The 13,025-nt window shown below is 36.3% G+C and overlaps 1 protein-coding gene across 7 annotated transcripts in view; it reads left to right on the top strand.

Moving 5' to 3' along the window:
• ADGRV1 (adhesion G protein-coupled receptor V1) overlaps positions 1–13,025 on the top strand; it is a 295,085-nt gene that overhangs the window by 49,766 nt on the left and 232,294 nt on the right. For all 7 annotated transcript variants that reach the window (XM_040542002.1, XM_040542004.1, XM_040542003.1 and 4 more), the window contains 7 exons: positions 1,120–1,337; positions 2,574–3,317; positions 4,675–5,048; positions 6,879–7,055; positions 10,027–10,207; positions 10,828–11,030; positions 11,701–11,830. In XM_040542002.1, coding sequence (XP_040397936.1) covers positions 1,120–1,337; positions 2,574–3,317; positions 4,675–5,048; positions 6,879–7,055; positions 10,027–10,207; positions 10,828–11,030; positions 11,701–11,830 — 2,027 coding nt within the window. The remainder of the gene's footprint in view (positions 1–1,119; positions 1,338–2,573; positions 3,318–4,674; positions 5,049–6,878; positions 7,056–10,026; positions 10,208–10,827; positions 11,031–11,700; positions 11,831–13,025) is intronic.

Raw genomic sequence — 13,025 nt, forward strand, 5'->3', positions numbered from 1 at the left:
TAGAGTCTAATCTGCAGGATAATTTTTGTGGATTTGGTGGTGTTAAGAATAGTGTTTTGATGTAAACATGCTTATATACAGGTGCTTTATGGAATTATAGGATACCAAGATCTCCAACATCTGAGGAACCTGCTCAGTCATCATTAATAAAATATATTTACTAGGGATCTGTCTCTTCCATACTGTCACTACTTCGACAGTCGTGTAGCATATAAAAAAGTGGTCAAAGTAGCATGTAACCAAACCACCGAAAACACAGAGGTTTTAATGAGGTAATTGGAGTTAGTGCAGCAGTGTTACACAGCTGCGATAGAGCACCCTGGTTAACGCCACAAAAGAAAAACCTTTGGAAGCAGAAACAACATAAATGTGTTGCTGTGGCTGGACTAGTTTAGCTGAACTAATTCTTCAACCTGATATAATCTATTTGTAAGGCATTTTATGTCACCATGCAAACTGACAGAAGCAAACTTCCTGTATGTAAAGCGCACTCTTAAAGGCACTGTATGGGTCACTTTTTATTTGTAGTGCCTTTTTGAAATTATTGAAATTGTATTAGCAGATAGCTACCAAAAAAAAAATCGTTTTCATTTACCACATTCTTAATCACAAATAACAGTAGATTTCTGAAAGCCGTAGAATGTAATTCTAATTTAATACAAGTGTAAGAAAAAGTTTAAGTAGACTTGATGACTGGAAGGAGAAACGTTTGTGGTTAAATGCAGATAATTCTCTTTCCTGTCTAAGGGTGTCCAAGTATATTAATTTTTAATGTTAACTTTCTGAACTATTATGCATTCATATTTATTGTTATAAATTAGAATTACAAGACACAGTGATGTGTAGCTTCACAGTAGTATTCTGCATGGACCTGCGTATGCTACTTCTGTTTTCTAAAGTACATATTCTGGGAGTAGAATTGTACTGCAAAAGTGGTTGCCTTTAAAAGGAAGGCTTCATGGAACAATGTAGTATATTAGTATTTTACTTTACATTACATAGTATATTACTTCTTACTGTAAGGAAGATTACAGTAAAAGGAGTTTCCACATTTTCCTTATCTACTGAATTCTGATGCATGCCTGCCAGGACTCTCATTCTTTCCGTATCACTGAACAGGATTTTGAGACACAGAGGACACTTCGGCAATGTTTCTTTGACCTGGCAGTTGTTTGATAATAACTCTGCACTGAGGCCAGGAGAAGAATTCTATGAAACTTATGGGACTGTGTGCTTCATGGATGGTGAAAGATCGAAGGCAATAACACTACGTGCCATTTCAGATAGAATTCCTGAATTCAATGAATTTTACATTCTAAAGTTGGTGAATGCTTCAGGTATTGTCTTCCATACCACCATTTCCTTCATATCTGGTAGAAAAGAGTTATGTTTAATCAATCAAAAAGAAACCAGCACTGGAAAGAGCATTGATTTGAATCATGTCATGATATCCTATGCTTTTCTGGTAAGGTTTTAGGTTTTATTTTTCATTTAATCTTGATTTCCATATATAGAGAGTTACTTAGTTCCCGAATTACTGTTTTTTTTTTACAAAAACACATTTTGGTGATCTGAACTTTAAAAGGGATGCCTCTTGGTTTTTGAAATTAAACTTCTTAAAGTTCAGAAGTTTCATTTCAAAAACCAAGAGATCTGAATTTCAGATACATAGATCTCCATGCACAAAATATAAAACAAAGATACTAACAAGGAAGTAACAAAGGTATTAAAGGTTATGTGTGTCTACCATAATAGAGGTTGCTTTTTTGTTTGTTTGTTTCCCTAGAGGAGGTAAAATACTTGTAGTTACCACTTCACATGACTTAAATTACAACTTCAAATTGCTACTGGACACATTTCCTAATCTGGATTAATTCCACTTTAGTACTATTCATGGTCTTCTGTGCCCTGATGCAAGTGAAAATGTGTGTTGGCCTTTCCTGTAAGTGAAGTCCATATGGATGTACAAAAGATTTCCTGCTTATAACAGTACACTGTACACTTTGAACACGGAGATTCTCCATTCACAACATGATCTTCATATCATGAATTCTTACTGTGCAAAGATAGATGACTAACACCAGGACTGGGCAGCAGTTTTAATACACAACTGGTTATTGTTTCTGCAAGGTGTATGTACTTCTGTATCAGAGGCAACAGGCAAGATTTTGCCATTCTCTATTCCTGTAAGTCTTAGAGTAATTGACAAAAAACAAGAATTGAATTTGGCCCCCATGCTTATCAAACGAATCAAAGGTAACCTACCTCATTGGCTAATTAAGAAAAGATAGACCTTGTCATGTTTTACCTGAAAGACATCTGTGTGTTTTACAGCTGAAAAATAGCATGTGGATTTGTTTTCTACTCAAATTACATCAGCACAGTGTTTTAAGAATAATACAATTAAACTATGTAATTTTCAAGTTAGATATATATAAGTCCCGAGGATCTTAAAGGAGGATTTGAGTCTTTTTAGAAACTTGTTTTATTAAAAAAAAAAAAAAAGTACTTTGAAACTTTTTTCTGAGAGTGTTGTTTAATCATTAACTTTTACTCTAACTTCTATTACGTAGGTGGGTCTCCTGGTCCTGGTGGTCAGTTATCTGAAACCAGTCCTACTGTAACTGTCATGATCCCTTTCAATGATGACCCTTTCGGAGTGTTTGTTATAGATCCAGAGAGCCAGGAGAGAGAGATAGTGGAAGATACTCTTTCTGAAGATGACCTTTCCTATGTTACGGACTTCACCATCTGGAGACAGCAAGGCACCTTTGGTGTTGTTCGACTAGGTTGGGAAATACTGTCTAGTACCTTCCAAGCTGGACTGCCATCAGTGGTAGATTTCTTGTTGCTTGCATCATTCCCAAGCACAGTACAATCACAGCCCCACATGAGGCGCCATCACAGTGGAACAGATGCTCTGTATTTCAGTGGAAAAGAGGATGCATTTGGCATTATCGGTGCTGAATACCCATACAATGGAAATAATGCAGTAACCAATTTTACATTTTCAGCTTGGTTAATTCCTAATGTCAGTACAGATGGCTATATAGTTGAAAAGGATAACGATAATGGGACTTTATATTATGGTGTGAAAATTCAGACAAATGATTCTCATGTTTCTGTAGTGCTTCATTATACAGCATTAGGGTCCAATATGACATACATGGCTAAAACATCAGTCATGAAATACCTGGATGAGAATACTTGGCTTCACCTTCTGATTACTCTGGATGAAAGTATAATTGAATTTTACATTGATGGAATTCTAGTGCTGGGAGGAATGAAGAGTCTAAAAGGTGAAGCGATTCTTGATGGTGAGCCTTCACTATTTTTCTCCATATATAAAGCTCTGAAATGCATAGTCTAGCCACTTCAAAGGTGGAAGCAATACACTGAAATGATTATATCTGTTAAGTTAATTGAAAGGAATGGATAAGAATTCTTTGAGGATTTTCAGAAAGCCTATGGAAATTATGTGTGAATGTTCTAAAAAATTAAAACTGCTGCGATGTTGAGTGAGAATAGAGGACTATTAATTGTATGGTGTACTATTTTATTTCTGCTTTAAAAATTCCAGGATGAAGTTTAAGAAATCAAATTTGCCATTTGTAAAAAGAATAGTACTTCTGCAATTAGTAGTTTCCATCACACTTGCAGTACTGTAGCTGAGCTGAGAAAGGGTTTTTTTTTTTTTTTTTCCCCCTCAGTTTCTAGAACAAATATATGTGAAATGCGATAATGCTTTTATTGCTAGAAGGATATGTCTGTGCTGCAAATTTTCTTTATTAGTGGAGATGGCATATGTTTGGGGATAATACAATAGTAAGGCAAGTATGTCATCTCTCTCCATTGAATGTTGGGTAATACACAGTGGTGTGCATAGCAGCCCAGTTTTTCTCAGCATCCTCTGCTTTGTACCCTGGGACTTTTATCAGTTCCTGTGGTTGCTCATCTCTAGAACTGCCACTCAGTGTCATATGTCTGACAATACTCTGAAGAGCACAGCTTTTTTGTTTGTTTGTTTTCTTTCGTTTTCTGAAAACGTAACTGAAAACAGCTGATGTGTGTGTTTTAGCACAAGAAAATAGCATAGCATGGCACAGAATAGGATAGAGTAGGAATGAATATGAGGCAGCTGTGATCCTATAATTTGGAGACAGAGAAATATAAATGCTGTTGTAAAAAGTTTGGAATTTGCATGGAGTTACAGTGCGGTAGATGAAATGAATGTCCAGAAGGGTTAATGCAGTAATCATGAGTATCATCAGAATGGATCAGCTACCCTAGCAGAGGGAGACAAAGTAGGATTTGTTCAGCAAAACAAGGGCTAAAAGGGGTTGCAGTTCTGCTCTGAAAATCTATGGAGGAAAGAGGGAACCTCAAGTCTCTAAGACTTAAAAAAATGAGGGATGATGATAATGTGCTGCTAGAACTAATAGGATGAAAAACTTGGACAGCATAGGATGGAATTGTTTGGCCTGTGAGGACTTACCTGTAACATTGAGATGAGGCTCAAGGAACCTCCTGATTTTGGATCTCAAGATCAATATGATTCCTCATCCAGGGACAATGAACAGTTTACCATCGGTTTTTAAGAAAAACAGGTAGTCAGTTGCTGCCTATTTCATACAAATACAATAACATGAGAAAAAATTATCATTTCCTTCTCAGGTCCAGGAATAGTGAGAATTGGAGCAGGAATCAACGGCAGCAGTAGGTACACAGGGTTAATGCAGGATGTAAGGCTTTATGAGCGTAAGTTGACACAAGCAGAGATCTATGAACTTCATGCAACTCCTGCAAAAAGTGATGTCCACCCTGTCTCTGGGTATTTGGAGTATCGGCAAGGAGAGACCAATAAATCATTCATCGTGTCTGCAAAGGATGACAAAGAGGAAGAAGGAGAAGAATTATTCATACTGAAGCTCATTTCTGTGCGTGGTGGAGCTCGAATTTCACAAGAAAACACCACAGCAAGATTAAGAATAGAGAAAAGTGATAATGCTAATGGTTTATTTGGCTTCACTGGAGCATGTATCCCTGAGGTAAGGTGGTCATAATGGAAATTGTAGGTGACATTTCAGGCACAGAAAGCTAAATGGCAGGACCAAGTGACCTGAACAAAGCCTTGATTTTGCAGTGTTTGCTTTTTTGGTTAAGCAAAGTTTTCCTAGGATTTGGAGATGCATATGTTCTGTTAATACAACCTCAGTTCCACTGGGATTTACTATATAATTTTAAAAAACTAAAGAAAAAAATGGTTTTGTTATGAAAATTTAGTTTACTATATAAACTGAAGACTAAGGCTTAATTTTTTTTCTAGAAGAATATTTTACCTTCACTTCGGTTACGTTTGAGTTACCAGTTAAAATGTAAGATTTAATTCTCGTTTTTTTTTTGAGAATGGATTATTGCAAAGATTTTTATTTTAGTTTTCTGTGTCACATGATGTGTTTGAGATAATTTTACTAGAGATCATGCAATGACAAAGTGTTATGGATTTGTCCACCTTCATTTGCTGTCATAAGCTAAGTTATAATTTGCATATGTTTGATGTCAGTTGGTTGATTTAGTAGTGTTGTTTTTTTGTTGTTTTAGTTTTAACATGAAATCTTTTTTCAGTGGTATCCATTCTATATGCAGAGTGTAAACTTGCTACTTTTTGAGGAGGCTTGAAATAAACATAAATCATTCTTTACTTCTTTAATCAATTATAAGGGGGAATAACATGATAGCTATCTCTATTGGTATTGGATTATTTTGTGGAAAAAAAAAATCCAATATAGTTTTCATTTGGGAACTCTTACGAGCTTTAATTACATTCTTTTTTAATCAAAGTGCTTATGATGTTTTTAAAATAACTATCTTGCCTGAGTGATACTAGTTTTCAGTTTGGTTCAGTTTGCTTTTTATGTGCTTACCATATGCTATGATAATAGATTCCTTCAGGTTCAAGTACCTCTGATACACAGTAATGCCACAGATCATCAGCCAACCATGAAGAAAAAAAAAATTTATATGGCACGTTAATTGGTTTGCACCTATCTTATGTCCATTTCACCAGGAAAGTATTAGAGCTCTTAGCGGTGATGCAGGAACACAGCATTTTTTTACCAGTAGTTTAACTGTGCATATCTGTCTACTAGGCAGCTGAAGTTACACATAGTATCTATGCTTTCTTACAAAGCAGCCCTGAAATTTATCTAATGCATAAGATAGCTTTAACCTTTCCAGTAACTTTCAGATAAAATTGTTTTCTATGTTAATTTTATGAACATTATTTTCTAAAATAGAAGGTCAGTAAAAAAAAAGCTTCCTTCCAGAGATGTGAAGTTGTCGCTGCAGAAGTCATGTTATCTGTGAAGATACAGAATTGTAAGGAGGACATTAGAAGAGAAAAATCAGTTTTTCTGAATGATGATGGTATAGTTTATTTCTATCCATAGTGTGTCTGGTTAGAGAAAGTGCTGATCCAAATCTTTCTTTAAATTATTGCTAAGGAAAATTACAATATTGACGTTATTATAAAGCAATAGTTTCATTTGCTTTTGACAGGTACATTTCAAGCATACCGATTCTGTCTCTGACACATATTAGGAAAGGGGTTGTGTCTAGGACAAACTGCAGTGTATTGTTATTTGTTACCTTAATAGTCCTCAGGGAGGCATCAGACTGTTGCAAATTCCACTAGGATTGTTCTGATTGGCATCAAGGTCAGTTTCAGCTTCCTAACACTCCAAAAGAGCTGAAAGTAACATGACAGCAATTTTTTACTTGAACATTTGTCTGGCATTAAATATTTTCATGTTATTTAATGAAATTGCCTTGATCTACTTTGACAGTAATAAACGTTCCAAATTTTTGCTTTCTTCCAGACTGCTGATGAAGGTTCCACTATATCCTGTGTTGTGGAGCGTACAAGGGGAGCCCTAGACTATGTGTATATAAAGTACATTATCTCACAGGTTGATTCCACTGGCATTAATTACTCTGTTACCGATTTTTCTAATAGCAGTGGCACTATCACATTCCTTCCTTGGCAGAGATCAGAGGTAAACCCTACCTTCCTATTAACTATTCATCCTGTTCTTTACAAACCTCCTGGAAAATACCTTCTGAGGGTGCTTGGCTGGTTTGCATACTAGAGAGTGTTTACTTCACATGGCTTTTGCTATTATTATTTTTTATTTTGTTATTTTATTTTGTTATTTTTTTGTTATATATATTTTTTCTTTTTTTTTTTCCATCCCTGACAACAAGAAAGTGTTATTTGTAGCTCTGTGTATACGTCAGTTCAAAAGTCACTATGTGTGCATGTACATATTAGATATATGTACATATACATAGAAAATATTAACTGTATTTATGTGTACGTGTACATATACTTTAAAAAGTGTAGATAGTCCATGTACTTTTGAAATTGGAAAATGATCAGGTTTGATCTGAGTGTTGTAACTCAAATTTATGTCCACAACAATTAAATAGACAATAGTAAGATTCATTGCTGTTCTTGCACTCAAGGCTGTCCAGGTTCTGTCTCCTTTTAAATTCAAAATCAGAAACAGGAGATTAAAGGTGTTCTTGTAACAATAGCTGTTTTGAGTATCCCTGAAATGATTACTGTCTGCTTCAATCTATTCCTCTGCATAAAGTGTGCGAGCAACTGGAACATAAGGAAATTATTCAATATTCTGGCCTTAGAGACACCTGAAATTGGTAATCAGAATTGCATGTCTGAGCTGGGGGAGAGAAAGAGAACTGATGCATAAGGGAAGCTTTAGCTGCTTCTGAGAAAGCTTTCTAAAAGTCTTACGAAATTCCTTATCTGAATTAGTTTAAAAAAAAAAATAAAAAGAAATACTAGAATAACTGAAGAGTAGGAATTCAAAGCTACAGAGGCCCACAATTAAAAAATTATGTGGGCACATTGGAGGTCCAAAGGAGGTCCAGAAAGATGACCAAAGAGCTGGAGAACCTGTCCTCTAAGGAAAGACTCAAGGGGTTAGATCTTTTCACCCTTTAGAAGAGAAGGAGACTTTGATCCCATTATTACAGTACCTAGAGGGCAGCTCCAGAGTTGACAGAGGCTCTGTCTTCTCAAGGAACCACAGGAGAAGACAGAGGGCAAAGAGTACAAAGATAGACTGGGAGAGGTTTTGTCGTGAAATTTTTTACAACTACTGGAACAACTTCCTTAGGGACAGGGTCAGGTTGTCCCGACCTCAGCATCTGGGCCAGGGCAATCCCAAGCACAAACACAGGCTGGGCAGAGAAAGCATTGAGAACAGCCCTGGCGGGGGGAAGGACCTGGCAGTGGTGGTTGATGAGAAGCTCGACATGAGCCAGCAATGTGTGCTTGCAGCCCTGAAAGCCATCCGTACCCTGGGCTGCACCAACAGCAGCGTGGGCAGCAGGGCGAGGGAGGGGATTAGATACAAGGAGGAAATTCTTTCCTCAGAGGGTGGTGAGGCCCAGGCTGCCCAGAGGAGCTGTGGCTGCCCCATCCCTGGCAGTGCCCAAGGCCAGGCTGGATGGGGCTGGGGGCAGCCTGGGCTGGTGGGAGGTGTCCATGCCCATGGCAGGGGGTGGAACTGGGTGGGCTTTAAGGGCCCTTCCATCCCAAACCAATCTATGGTTCTATGGTAGAATTCCCATCACCAGGGGTGCTTAAGATGCAATTGAACACGGTGCTGGATTATTTCATCTATTTTTTTTTTTTCCATGAAATATTGAACTTGATCTTTTGATATCCCTTCCAACGTGGGCTGTCCTATGATTAAGATTCTGTGGTAATAGAGATAAACAGTGTGTGCTAGGAATAGAAATAAAAATAATCTGTTTCAATGAATTCAATCCTGACGTACAGCACAGAATTATTAAATTTATTTGAAGAAGTGGTGCAGGACCACAGTACTGTAGAAACAACATACACTTTCTATTATTGTTTGTATAATAAGGATGAATTGTGAGTAGAAAATACCATCCTCAGTTTCACTTATATCAGGCTGCAGAAGTCAGGGTGGACTGAAATTCACTGAAGTCATTTGCAGGGATCCCAGTGACTTTACTAGAACTGTGAATCTGGATAATGTAATGACTGGCAAAAGAGCGTGGTATCTGAAAATAGTTTGTTCATGTTATAATAGTTTGTTCATTCAGCTTTATTTCTCTGTGAAATGATATTACTGCATTTCATACAATCATATATAGCAGAAATTTCCAAAGCTCTTCTAGCATGGCAGCATAGACGAGGCCCACATTACTCTATCTAGTGGCAGAAAATGGCTGATGTAGGCTCTTGCTCCACAGCTTACTGGTCCAATTTACTGCATACATACAGAGGAGCTAATATGCGTGGCTCTAAGAAACAGGCTGGTAGCAAGCTGCTCTTCAGGTGGGATATCCTAAGGGACTTTCAACTGACATTTGTAATCTACTCATTACCGTGCCTCTAAATATGATCAGCTACTTAAATGTTTTCTTCTATATGTTTGTCCAACCATATCACAACATAAAGAAAGATGGAATTTTCTGAAGTGAATACGTTAGCGTGTTTAGAGCAAGGTTATGTTAATAAATCGTATGATCTGCAATTCAAAGTGTCAGGTGGTATAATAAGCTCAATTTATTTGCTCTCTAAATTGGATTAATCACTGTAATGTCTCTTCATAAGCATAATTTCTAAAAGATTTTAAAATTTATCAGATATTTCGTGTTCAATACATGGAAATTAAACTCTGCTTTTGTGAAGATATACAAAACCAACCAAACAAGTATTTATTATCACTTATTTATGTAGTTTGAAACAATTCAGAAAATATGCCTTCCATTTCCAGTAGCTTGGAAGCATTGTTTTTGGAAAGCATATTCTAGACATAAAATGTTATCTTAGAAATTAGTTGAAATTATGTGGAGAGCAAAAATATTGTCCTTTACTTTCAGAACTATACAGCAGATGCAGCTGACTGACTAATCAAAGAATGTTGCATGGTTTGATTTCTCCATGATTTGGTCCTTCTCTAGGTGTTAAATTTGCATGTTATTGATGATGACATTCCGGAGCTAAATGAATATTTCCGTGTGACATTAGTCTCTGCAGTGTCTGGAGACGGGAAACTAGGTTCAACTCCTACCAGTGGAGCAAGTATAGATCCAGAAAAGGAAACTACTGATATCAGCATCAAAGCCAGTGACCACCCATATGGTAACAATGATGGGAATTATACAGCTTTGTTTCAGATTATTGTGTAGTTCTTTCTAGTCAGATGAAAACTTTGCTTGGTTGTAATAGTTGAGGAAGCAATCTCATATATTCCACTTTATCTAACTTGAATTAATTCATTGTTTATATACATGAATGAATGCTGAGTTAGTTTTCTTTGATAATTTTACAAAAAGGCCTCAAATCTTCCCTGACCAAACAAGCAATGATTCCCTTGTGAGGGCAAATAAAGGCTCTGCATGTAGTTGATCCCGTCCAGGTTTTTTGTCAAATGAGAATTCCTGACAATGAGAGTCATTTCTCCATATTTCTTGTACCAGTAAATATGCAAAACTGTGTCCCGTGAGGCTCTTTTGGGAAGAGAAGGTTTTATTATTGTGCTGTGCTTTTTATCAAGACTGACAGGAATATCAGTGAGAGAGGGTAAGGCACACAGCACATCTCTGGAAATAGTGTGATTGAGGCTTAAGGGTATACTGGTATATGTGGTTTTTAATTTCAGAACCATCACAAGATACATTATCAATCCCTTTATTTAAATTGTTTATCATCTTTAAAATTTGTTATGGAAAGCCATGTAAGTAGTAATTCTTGTCTTCCAGGTCTGCTCCAGTTCTCTGTGGGGCCACCTCCTCAGCCAGGTGATAAAATGATTCTTCCAGCCTCTTCTGTGCCCTATATTACTATTAAAGAAGAAGTTGGACACGTCAGATTACTGGTAGTTCGTGCACAAGGCCTTCTTGGAACAGTTCTGGTGGAATACAGAACAGTGCCAGTCACAGCTTTCAGTCCCAAAGATTATCAGGTATGGCAATTGCCAAGGTGGTATAATTGTTTTGGAATTAATTAGAGTTACTTATCGTGGAGATAGCCTTCAGTTTTACTACTCTAGCCCAGCTATGATTCTTTCACAAAAAGACTACTTTACAAGGTGATGTGGCAAATGGATATGTAATATTCACTTAAAAATATACATCGTTATGTGACTTCTCCATTCTTTTCTCTGCAGTAAGTTGCATTGTCTAGGAAAAGCCTCTGGATTTGAACTTTTTTTTTTTTTTCTTAACAGAGTTTTCAGTGTAGCAATATGTGAGTTTTGCTGTTGTTACAGACCATATTATTCAAGTGCATGTACAGGTTAACATTATGCTTGTACATACTGGGATTTGTATATGCCTAGCAAAATAACCTGCATGTATCTGCATTTGCTTGTCCAACTGATAATTTGTGCAGAAAAATAAGAAAAATATACATGAATGCAGATGCTCACCAGTATGTCAATTTAGAATAATAATTCTTCTTTTTTTTTTTTTTTTTTTTTTTTTTTGTAAAACAGATTCATCAGATTTTTTTTAAAGCTTAAGTGAGGAAAAATAGATGTTTTGAAAAAGATAAAATGAAGGTTCTGTTTCTTTTTTTCATATGGATGAAAACATTAGACTTGAACAAAAATATGAAGAGCTCTTATATTGCAGGCTGTTGTGGGTACACTGGAATTTCAGACAGGAGAAAGATACAAGTATATTACTGTTAACATCACTGATAATACTATTCCTGAATTAGAAAAAACATTTAAAGTGGAGCTGTTGAACCCAGAGGGAGGAGGTAAGGCACATATATCAGTCCCTTAGTTGTATTTTCATGACCTCTACTGATTCATAAAAATCTTGTCTTTCTTAGCATTATTTTCTATGTTATTTCTGAAAACAAACAAAAAGCACCTCTACATCCCCCCCCCATACAGCTGTCTTTTTTCTTAGTGAAGAACTGTTCCTCAGTTCTTTTCTTAATCCTTGGTGGAAACAACCAGATCCCATAGCAAGTATATTATTGCCATGTATTAGGGAAAGTGTGTTACTGCCATCTGTTAGGTCATCTAAAGGCAATTGCCGCTTTTCACTTTGTATAACTTCATGGTTGGGAATGAGAACTAAAATAATGCAAAAATATATTAGCAATACGTTGCATTTCAAAAATATGGAATATTTATAAAATATTTAAGGCTAAACAGTCAAAGTGTTGTGTTTTTGTTTGTTTGTTTTTTTTGTTTTGTTTGTTTTTTCTTCCACATGAGTGAAATCAGAGGAACTGCAATACATAGGTTCAAATGGATTATAGCAGTAATAGGCTGTGGATGTTGAGCGCCATAGGGAGTTTGCTGAGCTGTAGCTGCAGAGGTAGCTCGTAGATAACTGTCTGTAAGAACAAGACAAACACTTGAAAGAATTATTGGTTTGAAGGGCTAGTCTGAAGGGACAGCAAAGCATAGTGGTGCTGCCACATAAACCCCTGAATACCTTACAGATTCTTTTTTCCATTTGAGAAAAATTTTAAAGGAGATTGTAAAGCTTGTTAGAGGGAAAAGTAATTAGAAACACTGACAGCCATAAATTGATTTTTTTAAAAACTGATGTTATTTTTTAAACAATTCAGAAATTGCAAGTGTGGTCCCTTCTGGGAAGATGTATCATATTTCCTTGAATTAATCCAGCTCTCTGCTATGATTGTATGGGTCTATGGTGCAACATGGTCTCAGTGATTCTTTTGATAAAGTTTTGAGACTTTTCACGTATTTTGTCTTTTTGGTTGAATAGTTGTTTTGTTAAAAGGAGTCAAACTTTTCTCTTTCAAATTGTTGTGACAGAAAATTTACAACTAACTTTAGTAATCCAGTAACTATATAGCCTTTTTAAAATGAGCCTTCTTTTTGGCCTTTCCAACACAAACACAAAGCTTATGAAGTCCCCATTAGTTAAGTTTTCTGCAGATTTTCCCAACATTTTCACTTTGTGAGAAAATA

Source organism: Cygnus olor, chromosome Z (genome assembly GCF_009769625.2).
Source record: "Cygnus olor isolate bCygOlo1 chromosome Z, bCygOlo1.pri.v2, whole genome shotgun sequence".
NCBI lineage: Eukaryota > Metazoa > Chordata > Aves > Anseriformes > Anatidae > Cygnus > Cygnus olor.